Below are 19,290 nucleotides of genomic sequence, written 5' to 3'. Positions count from 1 at the left end.
CTCCGCTGAACTTCCCCGCGGGCTTTCTCCCTTCTCTCCCCCTCGTCCTGCGGCCGGGGGCTCCTCTCTCGCCCTGGCGGCTCCTCTTCCCCTCCCTCCCCGCTCTTCTCCTCACACAAACAGCCGTGACGCATCCTCTCTCTCCTCCGTCCCCCCCCCTTCCCACCCCCAGGCTGGTTTAAAACGCCTCCCTCCCCCCGTCACCAGCCTTCTCCTTGGGGCCGGCTCGTCCTCCCTCCGCAGTGCTCGGCGTCGCTTGGGAGGGGGTGGGAGAGCCCAGCCGAGCCGCTCTGCCCCCCTTTCCCCCTTCCCCCCCCTCTCCCGCCCCGGCCTGTGGCGGCTCCGGTGTCTGGAGGAATTTCTGCCGCCGCCGCCTGCCCCGGCTGGGCGCGGGAGGCGGGCGGGCAGGGAGGCGGCCGAGCGGCAGCAGGAGGAGGAGGGCAGCAGCGAAGGCGGCTGCAGCGGGAGATGAGCTGCAGCGGGAGGACGGTGCGGTGCAGCTTTTTGCGGCGGGGAGTCCTCCCTTGTCTCCACCACTCTGTTCCCCTTTAACTGGGAGCAGCTCAAGAGCAGAAGACCCGTGGTTGTTGCTGCTGTTTCCACCACTACCTTCATCATCATCATCATCATCATCATCATCTCTAAAGACAGGGGAAATACGCTCCAGCGCCGGACAACAGGATTTCGTGTTTCCAGGATAAAGATCGCTCTCCCCCCCTCGCCCCCTTTATCTCCTCCCTCTCCCTCACTTCACAACACTGCCCGTGCCCTGGCCGGGGGCGGCAGACCGGGGGGGTAACAATGGTGAAGTTTCTGGTGAGTTCTGGCTGCGCCCTGGCTGCGTCCGTGCTGCTCCGTCTCCCTGTCGGATCGCGGTGAGGAGAAAATGAGCGAAGAGACGGCGACTTCTAACAACGAGTAAGCGGCCGTTCCCCCCTCGCCGCGGCGGCGGCGGCGGTTCTCCCCTCCGCCCCGGGATCGGGCTGGGGCTGGGGCTCGGCGCGTCCCCCCGGCTCCGCGCCCCGCGGGGGCCTCTGCCCGCGCACGTACGTGCCCTGGCCTCCCCGTGCGCGTACTGCGCATTTCTGCTCGCGTACATGGAAGCCCAGAAGCTCCCTCTTTGTGAAGGGGCTTGGTTTAGAAGGGCTGCGAGCCAGCGGCCAGAAAAGCGTGGTTTAATTAAAGCCCGGTAGAAAACGGTGCAGGTAACGATGGTGTCTTTGGAGGGGGAGGATGGGTTTTGAGTGCCCAGAGAGGTATCGGCACGTACCACCTCTGATAATATCCTATTACTTGTAGATATTTCACATGGAAACTAGTGTGTGGGAGCTTCATCCTGCAGGAAACTGCTCCTGAATTTTAATTGGATGAGTCAGTCAGTGTAAATACAGCTTAAACCTACCCTAAAGCCCTTTTTTTTCCCCCTTCCTTTTAATGAGCACTTGGGACCTTTTTTTTTTTTTTTAAAAAAAAAGAGGAAAGGGACAGTTCAAGGATCTCTTAATATTTTTAATGTGACTGGTTTGGAGGAAATCCAGAGGAGAATGTGTGTGTGCGGCTGTATCGCCCTGCATGTAATCTGTCTTTGAAATACGTTTTGGGTCGGAAGCGATGAATATTTGTCAGAAAACATCCGACTTCTTTATGGCATTGAAAAACACATATAAAGTATTTTGAAACTTTTTCTGTTACCGGCAAGTTTAAGGTTGATCGCTACAGTCTCCGAGCTTTAGCGTTACGATTCGCGATGTGGGTATTTGCTGAGGCTGATTTTATGAATGATGCGGGTGCCGGCCGCGGCCATGGCGATGGGGAGGGAGCGTTGCGCCCATTGTATTTGTAGGTAGCGGTAGGTGGATGAAGAGCAGCTCGACTGACAGGGCGCGGACGGGTCTCCTCCGGCAGGAAAGACGGATTTCCCATTTCACTACCTTCCTCTGAGCAAAGCCTGCGCACCTTCCCGTGCGCTCCCCAAAATACGGCGTTTGGATCCCCGAGGAGCCGCGCAGGCGGAGCCCCCCAGGGGAGCGGAGCCCGGGGAGCTCCGCGCTGCCGGCCGCGGCGCTGAGCGCGGCGCGGAGCGGGCCGGGCCGGGCGGGAGCCGCTGCGGCGCCCGCGGGGCCGGGAGCCGGGGCCGCCGCCATGTTTCCTTTTTTGTGAATCGCTCTCATTTGCATACCACAATCTCCATTCATAAAAAAAAAAAAAAAAAAGAATGCTGTCATCACCGCTGACCTGCGGCAAAACCTGCTCTGCAGAGTGCCCAAAGCTGCTGCTCCTGTGCTAAGGACCAGCCTGCAGCCAGCGGCTGGCGGAGGAAGGTCTCCAGGACCTGCTGTATTAGTATGTGCTGTTCGCTGCTTGTTGACACAGTTATGTGGGAAATATCAGCTCGGGGAGGTGCTGGGAGCACGTGATCCGCTCCATTCATAAAATACCTGGCTGTCCATTCACAGTGCAGTACAGTGTCTGCATTCAGCAGCCTCGCAGATCAGACCTGCATGGGAAGGGAGAGGCAGCCAGGCCGGCAGGTTTATCAGAGAGGGCAGCAGAAAGAGGGCTTATGGCTGCGAGTATGAGAAGCTACTGTAAAAATGGGGGACGGGGGACGAGTTGTTTTTATGGTTTATGTTTGTCCTTTTCGTATAAAGGAGCATTAGTTCAGAAGTACCTTATCACTGTACTGTCTAACACTTAAGCAGGGAAGAGTTTTATTCAGAAAACGTTGAAATATTTTCCCCTCCAGAAATACTGACTCAAAAATAAAATACTGAAAATCAAATTCATTATTATGATCATGTTTCCAAGACAGTATGTTAATCTATTTTGTGTAATTTACATTTTATTGAACAATACCATCTTACATCTGCAAGATATCAATGTAGTGTAGAAGGAAGTCGATCATACCTAATGAGACATCTGAAAATGTTGCCTATTATAAAATACAGGTAACAATGAAGACAACTAAATTGACAGAAATCAGCAATGCAGTTCATTTTTGTCTGTTTACTTTGAGAATTTTATGGCAGATTAGCTGTCGTCATTTCTCCTTAACCTATGCCGTGGCTGAAGAGACCTCTGAAATATCAGAATAACAGAGAAATGTTTTTAATATGGCATGGACTATTTAGAGGTCAGTGTATTGACTTTAATTTTAAATATTTTGAAATCTTTCAAAAAATAAAATCGAATGAAACTTAGTGATGAAGGATCCCTGAAGCAGACAATGTATTTGTTTGATGTAACTGTTTTGTGGTTGCAGTGTTAAAATGGTGATGTTCCCTGCTCATGAATACACTATTTCATTATCTTAACAAATTACACTAAGGTGATCCTTAATTATACATTCATGGAGTGGAGGAGGCTTTGTTGTTAGTGCAACCTCAGAGAATACCTGAAAGATTACTAGTCTTTACTTAAAATGAGAAAGGGAAGCTCATGTACAGTATTTGGTTTGAGTTAATTCAGTGTTTTTATAGAGCTAAACGTGTATAACCTTACAAAGCACTATAAACAGTGCTTTTTCTCAAATAATAGATTTTCTTACTTTGGTTATTAGAATATCAGAAGAAAAGTAAGACAAATATTTCTTCTCTCGGTTTCATTTGCTTTTTTTGAGAGCATTTTTGGCAAGACCAGAGTCATCGTTCCTCTTTGGTTGATTCTGCACATAGCACAAGCGTGTCACTTTAAATGATTGGGAAATATGATTGAAACTCCAAATAAACTGTTTGTGAAAATAGGGCAGATCTACAAATTGAAATTCATCGTATATTAAAAGTTCACTGCTTTTCATTTTATCAGTATAATTGATGACATCCATGGCCTCGAATTCATTAACAAATCTCTTGGCATATAGGGGCGAATACGGGTACTTTGCAATGCATTTTGTGTCACTGTGGCTACTGGGAATATTCTGGTAATTGGCATTATTCTTTGTTTATAAAACTTCATTTTATGGAGTAAGATATAAATATTTGTGGTGTCTAGAGTTTGACCTCAGTTAATGTTAAATCCTCAGTGATGGTGGGAAGGATTAATTAAAAAGCTGCATTAAGGACTACTAGGTTTCTTGTCAGTCATGAACATATGGAAGGCAGCCCTATAAAATTCTGATTGCCACGGGTGAATCTTCGTTGGTGATTTTTACATTGTTTTTGTAATGATGTTATTGTATTTGTCAGTTAGGTATTAGTTAAATGAGAGTATTTCTGTACCTCCAGATAATTATTTTTTTTCCCTCAGTGATGTTTTGCAGTCAGTGTGGTCAGCATGAACACAATGTGGTGTTCACAAATACTATCAGTTTTTAAATGAAGGAATTAGCAGGATTTGTGAACTCGTGGGTCAATTCGCTGATCATGCAACTTAACATAATAATGTCAAAGCAGGCAGGTCAGTAAGCACTGTACCAAATTCCTGTTTTCGTGGCAGATTTTATTGCTGTCTAGAAACGCTACTGAATTTCAGTGTTAGGTAAAACAGAATAATTGTTACGTTATGTAGTCCCCATTCAGTAGGGATGAATGATGACAGGCTTAAGATGGAGTCTGAGTTGCTGCTATTGAAAAGTAGGAGCACTGCTTTATTGGCTTGTTTACTTTCCTCTGTATTGCAGGTGGCCTCTTTCAGGGAATGCTTGTGCTCTTGAATTCTATTCAGAGTTGTTTTTACGTACTGTATTTTTACAGATTCAGACTGTCATATGCTAATTGTTTTGCTACATAAATATAGGTAATCTTATACTCTTTTTCCTAGATAATTCAAGGGACTATAAATTAAAGAAACACAGAGTGTATACTAGTGCTGTGTGCTTAACAGCCTCTAGATTATGATGCTATGAACATCCTCAAGTGTTGATTTGAAAAAGTAAAGCTGAACTAAATTTTTAAAATAAAATACTTACTTGATATGTTCATGTCTTCCTTCAATAGTTATGAAAATACTGTTTATACTTCATTTGTGCTTCAGAACTCCCTGTATTACAAGCCCAAATACTGAAAGATGAACATGAAATCATATCGCAGAAAGTAAAGCCAACTAGTTTCGTTTTATTAGTTCTGGGAGGATTTTAGCACTTTTCAGCAGGATAATTTTCTTTATGCTATTTAGGGCGTATATAGACTTTGGAATTCTTCATCCCTTAATGTAAGGAATTCGTAAAAAGAAGTAAGAAATTTTTTTTAAGGAAAGCATCTTCTAAACCAGTTGATTATATGAAATCATTGCAGTTGTGATATATTTTCTTTTGGGGGAGTGGTTCTTTATAGAGTCCTGGGGAGGCTTTTCCACTCTTATGAACTGCTTCTTGCTGTCTCTCTGGCTTTATGTTACGCGACACTATTTTGAAGGTGAAACTGAATTTGCATGTTACATAATCCGGGAGTCAGGGGTTTTTCGTTTGTTTGGTTTTTTTTTTAAATTAAGGTTCACCTTAGCAACATTCCTTGTTTACTGTGGTATTGCAGAAAAATGCTTTCTGGATGTTTCAGCATAAGTGGAGCCAGCGATAATATTTGAATTAAAAAATGACGAGTGTTTCCCTTGTTTGTTCATTTAAAATTCAGTGTTCTTGAAGTGTTAAAGTGGCAGTGAGGATGTCAGTGTATGTTTCAAAAGCAGAGACGTTTCTTGAAAGGAATATATCTTGACAGGATTGGAAGTCACAGGATTAAAGCTGAGGGCATTCCTGTTGGCTTTTAAGCTAAACACTGGCATTTTTATTTGTTGTTTACCCATTCTTGTGTATATCTGGAGAAATCGTATGCATTAGTGATGACTTGATGGGATATGACAAACACCAGAAACAAAAAATACTTTTCAGAGTATTGACACAAGTCTAAAAAGGAGACAAAGGAAATACTTTTGTCTTTTTTGGTTTTTACTCCCGATTCAAAAAAAAATAACTATGATATGGCATACAATGTATGTTGTCTTAAATGGTGGTGTTCTAATGTTTAAATGTCTGCTTTCCCCCTCTTACTCTTCTTTCTCGATTGCATCATGTTGCCGTTTCCTTAAAGGAATTTGAAAGATGGCTGGGAGTTGCCATGTTGTTGAGGATCCCAGTTTCTTTATGGATATATTAAAAAGGAGCTATCTTTGTCTTTTTCCTCTCTGTTTTAATGTGCAACAACATTTAAGCAAGCAAATTTTAACTAGCACAGTTACTGAATGGCTGGAATTGGTTGTAAACAAAAATTAAATGGTCCCTGAAAATATAAAATTTGTTCCTCCTTTCTCTCCCTTGAAAATATTCATTCCTCTTTCTGAAAGCACTTCTAGTTGTGAAGTATTTATTTAACTATTGGTGACTAATGTGGTACAAATATTCCAAATTAAAATTCAGTAAGATGTAAACATATTTGCAACATTTTTTTTATACTTTCTAATACTTTATTAGGTGTGTCTTCTAACCAGTCTTGGTATTCAGCAGAAATGATCTTCAGCGATGCTTGTTTTTTGAGGGAAGGAAGGGGACTGGATGCCCTTTTGGTATGCTGCATTAACATATATTTCTAGACTTAAGACAATAGCAATACATACTTTTGTTGCACTTACTTTTCCTGTACTCTGTAAGAGAAGATTTTTTTTTGCTAGTGCTTAGACTATGATCTAGTAAAATCTGTTGGCTGCACTACTCCCTGTGGTTTTTCTTACACAGGAGGTGGTATCATGTTGTATATGGTAACATATTATATGGTATATGGTACCAGGGTAAACATGGTATCTCTCCTACTTGAAAAATATCTGTAATAGGAGTCAGCCTCTAAGACTATGGTGGTATTGAACAGCACTTACTTGTAGAAAGTAAGCAGACATTTTAAGTGCATATGTTTTCACATCTTTTCAAGCTTATCTTCTACATAACGTTCATGCTGATATCTGTGATATCAGTTTGTTAAAAGAGTATATATTCATTTATTTATATTCAGTGCTTTGTATTCACTGTTTTTCTCCTATGTATGACAAGAAAAGAATTTTAAAAAAATAAATCAACAAATCTTTAGATATGCTAAGGGACAAAAAATGTGCATTTAAGTGCTTTGAGTACTAAAATTGTTTATAAATGTGGCTCCAATTAAATAACAACTGACTTGCTATACACAGTTGCAGGCCCTAATTCCCGCTGCTCCAAATAAGGTGGGGGAAATAATAATAATAATAAAGTCCCAATATAATGATGATACACACAAGGAGATCACAAACATTTTTCCTCTAAGAACTCACTGTCATATGACAGTAAATACTTCAATTCAAACAGAGAAGATAGGCCATAGAAACTTCAGCAGTTACTGTGCTCTGTTCTGCATTGCTGCCTGATACCAGACTTCCATTCGGAAGAAAATATTTTTCATGTGTGTGCTACACCAGAATTCCCCAAATGTGTACTGTTGAAACATCTAAACCATCCTAAAAATGAGGTGGTAAAGATTTTTTTTTTTTTTTTTCCCCTCTCCCCCGGCCCCCCCCCCCCCCCCGATGTATTCATTCTTGTGTTTGAAAATTTTGTCTACTGCTGTTTGTGATATTTTAGTTAGGTGAGGAAGTCTTGTAATCTGTACTTCTGCTACAGCAAGTCAAACACTGACCTGTTCAGAACGCCTTACGAAGTTCTGTGAGCCGATGTTTGGCTTGAATGGTTTGCGAGAGTAGGCGTTGTTAAAGTCTATGGAGGAGTTGTCCTTTTTAATTCTTTTTTTTTTTTAAAGAAACTCCAGAAAAAAAGTACTAAATAAATAGCTCTTCCCCAAGATGGTCTGACAACTGTTGACAATTACCCTTTTTCCGTGACTTGTATTGACGAGTTGCGACACTAACTGAAGTTTGTCAAAGCAAAAATGAAACTGATTTATTTCAGTTTTAGTAAAGTCAAATGCTGTGAATAAACAAGCGTAGCAACAAGAAGCATCAATAATTTCATTAATAAAACAAGTAATTACTGAAAACTAGTGTCAGGTTTATTAAAAATTGTTACTGAGACTGACTGCCTTCCCTAAATAAACCCAGAACCAGTAAGATATAACTCTCCATGAGGATTCCTGCCTGGGATTTTTTCCTTTCAGAAGTTGTGCAGAACTGTTTTGGTGAAGTAGTATAAACTTTGAGGGCAGAAGTGATTTCTCTCTCTTTAACCTTTTGAAAGAATTAAGCAAGGGTAGTGAAAGGTGGGAGTACAGAGCCTGCTCTGATTTAGGAATTTTTATGTAGCTTCCTAGAAACTTTTCGGCCTCTCAGATGTGATGAAGTACTCTGTGCCCTAGGTATTTCTGTCTGTGCATGGCATGCTTATTCTGGATCAGCATGCCTTAATATGAAGCCTGTGATTGAGGCCGATATGTGTTGAGCCTTGAACAGGAACACAGTTTTGAAAGGTGTAAAGAAGCTAATTCAGGATTTAGAGTTGAGGCCTATGCATTTAAGAGAAATCCGGGGGGGGGGGGGGGGTGGGGTGTTAATCTATGTAAGTGGCTGACCTTATGTACCAAACCTGTATGGTTTTAAGCATTAGTTACTGTTGCTAATCACTGGTCTTTGCTCCCTTTAGGACAAGAATAGATTGGAAGTTTCCTAGTAGGGTAGACTTAGGTATGTTTGTGCCCTCTTCAGGGGGCAATTATCTATCTCATTACAAGTTCCACTTATAGTTCAAATGCTACTGATCTGTGCTACTGATGTTATGCAAAAAAATTTTGGAGGTGCTGTCTCTTTAATTTTGCAAGATTTTAAGAAAAACTGTAGAAGAAATTATGATTGCTGGTACCAATGGTACGTAATGAGTGTGCCAAGGGAATGCAAAGTTGTAAAATGAAATGCTTGAGAACTGAGATTGTTTGTGAAAATATAATCCATGTGACCGGGGGTATGAATTTTGATGATTCTGATAATGAGACAGAGCCAGGAATATAATCAGATTGCCTGGATTCTGCTCTCAAACCTTCAATGCTAGGAAACACCCATTTTCTTTTTTTCAGCCCCTTGCCTCATTTGCTGCTCATCCTGTGCCAGAAAGGAGGACTGCACCTTCTGATCATGCACAGGTGGTGCTGTGTAATTGAAGACTGCATCTTAATAAGTGTTAAAATTCTATAAATACTAAAATTGAAAAGTAAAGCAATATTCTAACAGGTTTGTTAGGGGCTTGTTTGTGTGTTAGTTTCTGCAGTTTAGTCTGGTTTTAGTCTTTAATCTTCAGATTTCAACTATGGGAGTATTTCAGATGTTGGTAGTATTGCTGTAATTCTATCCAGACTTGTAGCGTGCTGTTTCTTATATTCTTTCTGCTAGCATTATTTTCTTAATCCTTATCTGAAAGTTGGGGTTTTGGTGTTGGGTTTTTCCCCCCCAATTTGGAAGCTCTCTCTAGTGTAGTATGAGAAGTTATTTGAGGGAATAATACATTTGTTATGTTGAACTTGCTTTTGGTTTGGTTCTTTTAAGGCGATAATGAAATCTGTTATGAGAAGTCATGCCACTATGGGATATGAGCATGTAGCATGCTAGTTGCAGAGTGCCAGTTAGGTTGTTGACATGTATGGGCATATTTGCTGTGGAGGCATCTAACATATGGATTACCATTAAGCCTGGGTTTCTGTGGTGTCACTCCTGTATCCTACAGAAATAGTGTCATACTTCAGGCATGTAAGTGCAAAGTACTTGCAGCTCTCATTGAAACAAAAATGCCAGTTGCTTGTCATTTCTTAATCAGTAAATAAGTTTTTCTAATTAGATCTTTTTTCCTCCCTCTTTTTTTTTTTTTTTGGCAGTTGGTAGGTAAAGTGTATTGTTCTTAAAATTTTTTACTATGTTCTGCTCTGTGGTTCCTGAAGAAGTTAGAGAGAGTGTCTAAAATCAGGCTGTTATTACACAGCTGTATTTATGCATTAAAGCCCATCAATGTCCTGACTGAATCTTGCTTCATCATCTACTTCTTGCAGACTCCAGAATACTTTTTAATGGATGTGTAATCACTGCTTAAACAGTCCTGTGATGATCTCTAGCACAGTACTTTCATGCTTTCTGTATTTGTACTGAACAGGTCTAGCTTAAAATACCTTATATTGTGTTAGCTGTATGCAACTTGACACATCCTCTAGAAGAGCCCCCATATGCACCTTAAAATGTACGTGCTTTGTTACTATGGTGATGGAAAAGAATCGTGCATGTTAACAACCCTGCGTTAGGTGATGGAGGATTTGCAGAAATCAGTTAAGCATTTTCCTGGGGCAGCGAAAATTCAGCCCGTGACCACAGCCCCACCCCAGCCTCTTGGCTACAGGCAGGCTGAGGGAATCTTGTTATGGGATTAGACGCTTCTCTGTTTTCAGGTTGTTTGAGGGGTGAAGAGGACTTCTTGGAAATGGTTTCAGAAGAAGCTGAAGTAGTGTTGCCTTATCACATGTCTTACGTCATGTACTTAGGGTGCTCTGCACAGTGTGAAGGAGATGCTTGTGCAAGCATGTTATATCTTTGTCACTGATACAAAACCAGTTTTGTTTTTCTTTGAACTCTCTAGGTTGATGGTGCAGGAATTCACTACCTTTCATTTCTCTGTTATGGCTGCCTGCAAATCCTGCAAAGGGAGAATATATCCACATTCATTCCCCTGAAGCAAGGTAGAAAACATGAGCTCTTCTTCACCTATTAGTTGAATTCTGGATGAAGAACAGGTCTATTCAAGGAAGCTATTCCAGAACAAGACATGAATTTAGAGTGCTATAGTTTAGTATAGTGTAATTTCCTGGGGGGGCCTTTTATTCTCCTCCTTCTGGAGTAAGTTGTGGTTAACTAGGGGAAAACTGATAAGCTTAGCTGTCTAATTAGAGGAGCTTTTCAGGTTCTCCCCTCTTTCCTTCTCTGCTGTACCTTTTTAAAACTGTAGTTTTCTTGCATTAGTTACTTTGTTATTTGTGATTTTTTTTTTTTAAACTGCTGAAAGTAACATATCTTTCTATGTTTTGAAGTGTGTTGGCTTTTAGAGAGACCCATCCTTGTAGGTTTTGTTTTGTTTTTAGCATTTTAGGAAGCATTTTTCTGAGCATTTCTCTGTATTAGTGTTCTCATACAGCTTATCCTGAAAAGCTTCTCTGGAAAATAAGACACTGGTTAGTGTCTCTTTGAGACATTTTGACTGGCCCACTGAGCACCCTTACAGGTCTTAATACCAGGGTTTTACCCTTGAGCAATGCTAGCAGGAAGCCTGGTTTTTGCCACTCTGGGACAACAAAAACATAACCCAAATAAAAACATGTGTTTCCTTTGGTATAGACAGACAGAATGCTTCCCACAGGCTACGAGTTCATCCTCCTTTCAGCAGTGAAAGGAGAAGACATTACAGAGATGTTGAAAATCAATGTTGAATGACTTCTCCACTACAGAAAATTCAACTTTTTTGACGTTTGTGAACAAATCTTCCTGAAGTAAAACTACAATTATATGTATAGCTTCTTTTCTGAACAAAATCAAAATGTATGGATTAGACTTGTGGAATAACTGGAAATAAGTTTACCAAATCTGTTATTTCAGCTGGTTTTTTATGCCTGAGCATCTACGGGGAGCCAATAGGACTGGCTTTTCTATCTTTTGGCAAATCTGTGCCGCATGAGCTTGATCCCCACAACTGAAGCTCAATGGATGAAGTAAAAGCTTTAAGTAAGCTTTAAGGTCCTCATGCTACTTCCAGCTGGAGGATGCAAACAATGAGCTTTGATCAGTGTATCATCCCAAATAAGGCATGATGATCCAAATCTCTGCCATGTGCTTCAGGAAAAGGTCATTTCAGTAGAGAAGTTGCAAGAGATATCCTAATTAACATTCACATGTCAAAGGAAGCAACGAGTGTCACTTCTCAAGGGCAAGAGTAATTTTGGCCAGCTTTTCTGAGGTTGCTTCACAGTTTGTTTCCAATGCAATTACAATCAGATAGTGCAGAAATCATGGTGTCCTACAGTAGAAAGGATCTGCTTTCTACATTTTTTGTTTATTGTCTAACTTAGGTATTTTACAGTGGAGAAAGTATAACTGTCATTTCCCAGTTACAGCATTAATAGCTATGATCTAGGGTGTATTTGGTGAGAGGGGATTTCTTGTAGTTTTGTTATTCCTCAGCTGAGACAAATATTCCCTTATTTTGTCTATATAATAAAATGGTATATTTGATACCTGAGAAATGCAGTCTTAACAGTTAAATTGAAAGATGCTGTTCAAGCTTTTATCATTAACCAGGAAAATCAGTTTGGTTGTATCATGTTTTCAATAGGATGCAACTTCTGTTGTCTTTACACGGGAAAATGGTGTCCTTCTCCAAAGGACTATTTCTGCTTTCCACTGCAATGAGTTCTTGTTATAGCTCAGCAAATAATTTTGTCATGAACTGCTTCTGTTTGACTTTGGGATATGTCCTTTGGCAATAACAATGCTGGTCAAAAAGTAGGAAGTTCTCTTGGTCTAACCCTTTCTTCATGCGTTACTCCAGTAGATCACAAGAAGCTCAGATTGATACTTCTCATGGTTTAAATAGCCAGGTAGTATTTGTATGCCTTTAACTTCTATAGAGAGCATGATCAGAAATTGCTCTAATATCTGACAGCAGAAGTAGGGAGGATTATGTATTACTTCTGTCTATCACTTTTTAAGGCTTGTTTTTTCCTAGTGATAAAACTTCTGTTCATTCATCTACAGTCTCTTGAGCTTCATTATATACCATTTCCTTCACAAAGGACAATGTTTTGTGTGTGGTTTATTCATTTCAATACATAGCCTTGCAGCAGCAGTTGCCTAATCTGGTGGTTGAGGCTGCTACCAAATGAGGTTCCAAGATCCACAGGAATTAAGTTGAATTCAGTATTAATGATACTATTTGAGATTGCATGAAATTATCTGTCTGTAGCTCTGAAGGTGTGGAAGTTGATGCTCCTTTGTAAAACTACACAGAAAAGGGTACTCACAAGTAAATCTTCATAGGTCTGTGAGTGTTTTTAAGAGACATAAATATGAACTTTTTTTAAAATGCCCCCTTCCCCAAATGGTATGAAGTTTTGTAGTGGTATAACGGATATGTGCTATGGGTGGATTTGTTTTAATGGTTTTTGATAGACTATTTACATAATTTGAAATACTTAACTCTTCAGAATGGCTTTGGGTTTGGGTTTTTTTTTTTTTCCCCCAGATCCTTTCTGTCAACCTGTGAAGTATTTCAGAATAAGCTAAAGTTGAATAAGTACACAAGCCATTTAAAATAGAAATAAGAATTCCATTAATGCCCTGCGTTTTACCAACACTGACAAATCCAGTTTCACTAAATAAATAGCACTGGTGCTGTCATTTTGACACAGAAAATAACTTTGTCTCTATGTAGTTAATAGCCACCTCTTAAAGCATCTAAAGCAAATTTACAGTTGAGATCGGTTAATGAGGGAGAGTGGGAGTAGATTTATTTAAAATCCACTGAACTTAACTGCTCACTTGTTTGCTTTTTAATGGTAAAGCAGATCTGTGGTTTGAAATGGTTTGGGGAAGTTTTTGTGAAAAGGCAGATGATGGTTCAGAACTACTTGAAAACCACAAAGGGGTCAGCTACAGTTTCTCCTTTCTGGGAGACTGGAAATCTCCCTTTGAAAATGTTCAAGTAACTTGATAACTGAGATATTGAAGATCTTCAGAGATGCAATTAATATCTGCACGAAGTGTTCCAAGGACATCACAAATTGATAATGATTTAGTACTATATTTTATTATCTTAAGATGTTAATGCTGCTATTACCTTAAGATATTAATGCTTTAAATAAAAACATAAGAATTGCCATAAAGGATCTGGCAAAAATTCTTGTTGACATCCTTTCTCTGACTTTTCCACTTGCTATACTTGGTTAAATTCCATATGCATCTGTTTCCTCATCAGGAATTTTGAGCTGAAATATATTATTTGTTTGTTGATTCTTTGGTGGAAAACTTTACCATGTGGTTGTTTAGTAGGACTTCATTTTACTTTAGCAGCAATTTAGTTTTGGATGGCTTATCTGTTCTTAATACAAGTGTTATGTTTTCAGGCATTCAGAAGTTGAAGCGAACTGAAATTGCTATGCCGTATTATTCAGTTTTAATCTTTTGGTATAGTTTGCTGTTCCTGTTTGCATGTTAGAACTTGAAGTTAGTCTTAGTATCTAAATGGAGTATTTCAGAGCATTGTGTACTGGATATTTCTTTTCTTGAAACGGTTTGTCTCATAAGAACCATGTGAATAAGGTGATGAGATAAAATGGTAAGCATGATGTTCTAGGGAAAAGCTTAGCAATTCAGTTTTGTTAGGAAATGCATTGAATTTATGGTCATGTCAGTGTCAACTGCTTGCTTTCTGATGCTAAAGTAGTGTTTTAGCAGAAGGAGAAAGGGGATTGGGAGGTGCTGGTGCTCTTGGGCTTTGGCCGTGAACAAGGACCTCATGAAGTGGGGAGGGGATCGCCTGTGTCGCCTTCCTTCAGTCTCCCTTCAGTCAGGGCTGGCTCATTAATACTTGGAAACTGCTTCTTTTTTTTAAAGATGCTACTTTACACTAGATACATCTGAGGTGCAAACAAAGGATTTCTTGATTAAAAGTTAGGTAAATACTTCAAAATTTATCTGTGTGTTCCATGTACCTGTAGAGGTGTCTGTCATTTTTGTACACAAAACAAAATGTCCTTAATAGGAATCAATTGAATGCACGGAATTTCTAACTGATTATTTGGGCCAAGGCAATACAAACTGTAAATGTGAAATCATATGGGTTTGAGAGAGCTGCTGAGTATTTTAAATTACTTTTTTCCCCTCATTGCTGTTAGCGTTGTTGGACTTCTTGTAGACAATTTCTTAGAAGTAAATTACGCCAGGGCTGTTCTTGTTGCATGCAACACTTTCTCAGCTGTAAAATCTTGATGATGTATCACCAGTGAAACTCTTGTTTTTTCAAGGTGTGATTAGAGAGATGAAGGTATCAAATGAAAATAAGGGGGCAGGGGAATGGAAGGGCAAAAGTAAACCTGCTGTAAGAGCTACCTATGTCTACAAAACATACTAATTCCTTTCCTTTATTAGAGCTGGGCCTTCTGCCAAGACAGATCTGCTGTTCCAGCTGGGGCTCACAGAAGCAGTAGTGACTGCAGGAGGTGATATATACCATTCTTTTAATTCTCAATGGCATTGACAGTTACCAAAGTTCCCTTTCTTTGCTCAAGTTTATCCTTGCTAGAAGTTAAAATGAAAGGCAATAGAGACAGTAAGACAATGCTGAAAAGATAAAGACGACTGACAAGGAGAGAAATCTAAGGCCTAGTTTTAGGTATGCATTTAAAAGTCAATTAGGCAAACTACTGGCATTAAGTTTCTAAAATTATTTCAGATGCCTGTCTTGCTATTTTGAAAGCTCTTCTTGTAGCAGATTTTTAAGCTTTTTCATTGAAGTATAGTACAGTGAACATTAGAGTCCTTTTATTAAGACTGCTTCTCATATTGACTTATTGCCCTGTCACCCAGTGCATTGGGTTCTGGAAAAATACCTAGTAAACTCCACAGCCTAATTGATGTACTGTTTGGAAGTGTTGGAAGCTATAGATAGTTTGTCTAAGAATTGCTTCCAGTCCTACCAGTGGTATCCATGGCACTAGTAAGAAAGCATTTCTAGGCAATTTTTGTCGGTTTCACTTGTTAGCTTTCTTGCTACTTTTAAAGAATGCCCAAACACTATTCTGAAACTTTAAAGAAAATGCAAAGAGAAGTTTAAATGTCTCTGTGGGCTATGCAGCTGCCACTCTTTTATGAAGAATGACAGGCTTCACCAGAATGCCTGGTTCTTAAGGCAGGAGACCATGATGCTGAAACACATTAGAGCAATGTTATTTATATTCTGCCAAAAGCAATTATCCTGCAAGACTTATAAATATGTGTTAGCTTTTATGTGTGTGATAAACTCTACAGACTTCCACAGAGATCTGTAGGTCTACTCAGAGTGATATATTTAAATTTTTGCAGGACTGAAGCCCAAGTGCTTGCATAAAAAGATGTTTCTAGTTGCAGGCATATGCTGATTATTCAGTAGTGTGGCAGAAGTGTTTCTTTGGGATTGGTCTGTTACGATTAGGATTGTTATTATGCCAAGGTAAAGAGTTTTTACATTTAATAGTATTTAATAAGAGTTGTCTTAAGAAACCTGTTTTGATCCACCAGTATTTCTTTCCAACAACTTCTAAGCTCCCAAGGGCTCTTATCTGTCCAAGAACCCTATTTTTAATTTCTGTGAATCCTTTACTTTTCCTCCCCATGAAGATTTATTACTCCTTAAAAGTATCTTCAGTTAGCCACTTTAAGCCCTAAAAATGACCTTGTTCTGTGCTGTGTCTTTTCGTCACCCTATGACAGAAAATGAGCTCCACTGTTCGAGGGGAAAGGCCTGTACTTTGGATCTTGGCTACCAAATAGAGCAGCTTTTCTGTTCACCCCACAGCTGCTGTTAATGTTTCATTCTGCAACTGCTAGAGGATGGGCAAGTAACCATCCTCATATGAGACAAAAATATAACTCCATTAGTCAGCTGGCGTGGGTTGTTGAAGCAGAAATGCAGGCAGTATTTTCTCCTGGTGGAGAAAAATCCATCACATCCTATTAAAGTTGCCATTAGCTGACTATGGGGGAATGTACATTTCCTGAATCCACGATTGCCTGTTCTCTTTACTTTGATGGCTGTCTACTTTAAAACTTGTAATTTAGTCATAACTATTATAAGATCATGTTACATCTCTGGGGTTAAATCTATTTGACATATAATCTGTCTGAGAAAAGCCCTTAAGAAATAATGGTGCTTGACACTAACTGAACCTTAAATTATTGTGGCGTGAATTAGAGAACCTTGTTCCTAAAGAGGTTCTGTGAGCTTTCTGAAATCTGTATCGCCCTGTAGGACTTCTAAGATTTAGTATTTTAACTTTTAGACTATTTAGTATTTTAACTCATTGCTGTTAAACATGGATTTTGAAGTTTCTTTCAAAGGTGGTTTTGTGGGGTTGGTTGGTTTGTTTGGGTTTTTTTGTTTACAGCTGTCTTCTGAAGGTTGAAAATATGATAGGCTAGTGGCATCTTTGACATCCTCTTGCCAGTGTTCACTGTAAGGTTTAAGTGACGGAGAGTTAAAACCCTTCAACTTTTTCACACTAACATTTGAACCCTTAAGGTTTTTGGATGTTTAATCTTCATAACATACAATTATGACATAAAGCAGAACCAAGCAAATACAAAGGTGCCTTCTTTTGATAGCTGCTTATCAATGAAAAGAAATTTGTTTTTCTTTGTTATTCTGTAAGTGGCCATTTTTAGTCACGTCTAGAGCAGTGTTTCAGTAAAGGATGACTTTACTCTCTAAGGCAAATACAGATGTGGTCAGGCTTCCTCTTAGTTTAGTGCTTAGTTTAGTTCAGCGCTTAGAGGTTTTGTTAAAATCTCTTGGTCACCTCATTTCTTATTTCTTTAATTGCTTATGTCCTTTTTTTTTTTTAAATGAAGTGTGGACAGAGAGAAATGTTCAAATCTCTTAAATTGGGAGGGATGAATATTTAACCTTAACATGAGGAGTGAATGGTTCTTTACAATAACACTTACGGTATTAGTATATCAAATGTCATGGATCTGTGACTGCAGATTACAGGTGCATTAACACCTATAAATTAAAGGCAAAATATTATTCAATCTTATCCTGTATGGCCCATGTCTGTCTCCACATTGTGTACAATGTTAAAGTTGAAGAAGAAATGATGCAATGGCAAACTGCGGTCTAGCTTTGATTTCTATTGTAGTTATGTTTTAGTATAGGCAGATCCTGGATATATCTCCAGCTAGTTGGCAGTTGTCTGTCTGGTGTTTTTCATGTTTCTTCAGGGCAGGTAATGGGCAATGCCTTATGCTGCTTTTGGTTTGCTCCCTTCTCCCTCTGATATAGTTGCTTCTTGTTATTCTCAATAAGGTATCTATGTGGTAGTAAAGAACTTCAGAACATAGTAGTGAACAGTAAAGTTAAAATAAGAAAATTAGATTACGGTGTTGTTATACAAATATAATTTAGTTCCATACGTAATGACTCTACTAGGTGAATTAAACTAAAAAGTAAAAATTATGCAGCTCCAGCTGAGGGAGCTGTTTTCTGTCAAGTCAGTTCCTTGCATGTTCATGTAAGTCGTGTTCCCTAAAACTTAGTATGGAAACACAGACAAAATTTTGTACTATTTTACACAAGAACTTGGTTGCTGGGCTAAAAGCTGTTGTAAAATGCAGTGATTACTTTGTAAGATTGAAAATAAAGTCTCTGTAAAAATCTGTTTTAACTTTGCAGAAAAGGAAATGAGCAAGATCCTATTCCAGTGTATTTGATCAGACAACCCTAGTTTTCCTGAAGAGCTAAACATAACTTCATGTATCCAAAGGTTGGACCCTTGTGAGAAACTTATTCACTCTTCACTAAGAGGGAGTACTGGAATGTCTCCTGAGGTGCTGTGTCTGGGGGTTGTTTTCCTATTGGATTTTTGCACTTTGGTGTTCAATAAAACTTTAATGTTTTCCCCTCATGAAAGGAAAATCCATCTCCACTATGTTTCTGGTTGGCCTGCCTCTGCCTCACAGCTTCCAGGCGGCTACGGAGGTTTCTTTTCAGCTTTGAACCTTTCTCCTCTTCATTTTCACTGTCCTGCGAGTAGGCTTATCTTCTGCATGCGTTGCTCATTAAACAGGCATTGTTTTTCCTTCAATACAGTAATTTTCTTTATGTTAAAGCCTTCCTGTGTGCTGAATAATGCATCTGAGTCTTTGGTTTTTCTCTGGACTACTCAAAGTTGCATGTAGGCAGCTGGCTAGTTTTGTGTACGGTGGAGAGAGAAGCTGGAGCGCACTGTAAATGCTTGTGTGAGTATGGGCAGGGCTGCTCTTATCCTTGAAGCAACATTTTCTATAGTTCCTCCTTGTTACTTTAATATATTGGCGGAATTTAGTAACTGGTCTCTGTGAACATGGAGATGTGAACACTGGTATCCGTAGGCTTTCTCTCTTACCTGGATCTCTTCAGATTGGGTTGGTAGGGAGCTTGTTTTGCCTGTTACGAATTGAAAGAGATTGCCATATGGTCCGGTATAGTTCGTGTACACAACTGTGATCCAGTAGAGGAAAGGCAAACTCCCAACCCCCCTACTGCTGTTTCAGAAAGGAACAGACAGGAGGAAGTAGGAGTGAGAACAGATTTCTGGATAGATTGGTAGGCAGCGGGGTGAATTCTTAGCA

At 39.7% G+C, this 19,290-nt stretch overlaps 1 protein-coding gene across 1 annotated transcript in view; it reads left to right on the top strand.

The window, feature by feature from the left end:
* Positions 1–334: 334 nt before the first annotated feature.
* The window catches only part of SPRED1 (sprouty related EVH1 domain containing 1), a 59,776-nt gene continuing 40,820 nt past the window's right edge, over positions 335–19,290 (top strand). The window contains exon 1 of the mRNA XM_050897274.1: positions 335–918. Coding sequence (XP_050753231.1) covers positions 887–918 — 32 coding nt within the window. The 5' untranslated portion in view covers positions 335–886. The remainder of the gene's footprint in view (positions 919–19,290) is intronic.

This window comes from Gymnogyps californianus, chromosome 5 (assembly GCF_018139145.2).
Source record: "Gymnogyps californianus isolate 813 chromosome 5, ASM1813914v2, whole genome shotgun sequence".
NCBI lineage: Eukaryota > Metazoa > Chordata > Aves > Accipitriformes > Cathartidae > Gymnogyps > Gymnogyps californianus.
This window is presented reverse-complemented; position numbering and strand designations above follow the sequence as displayed.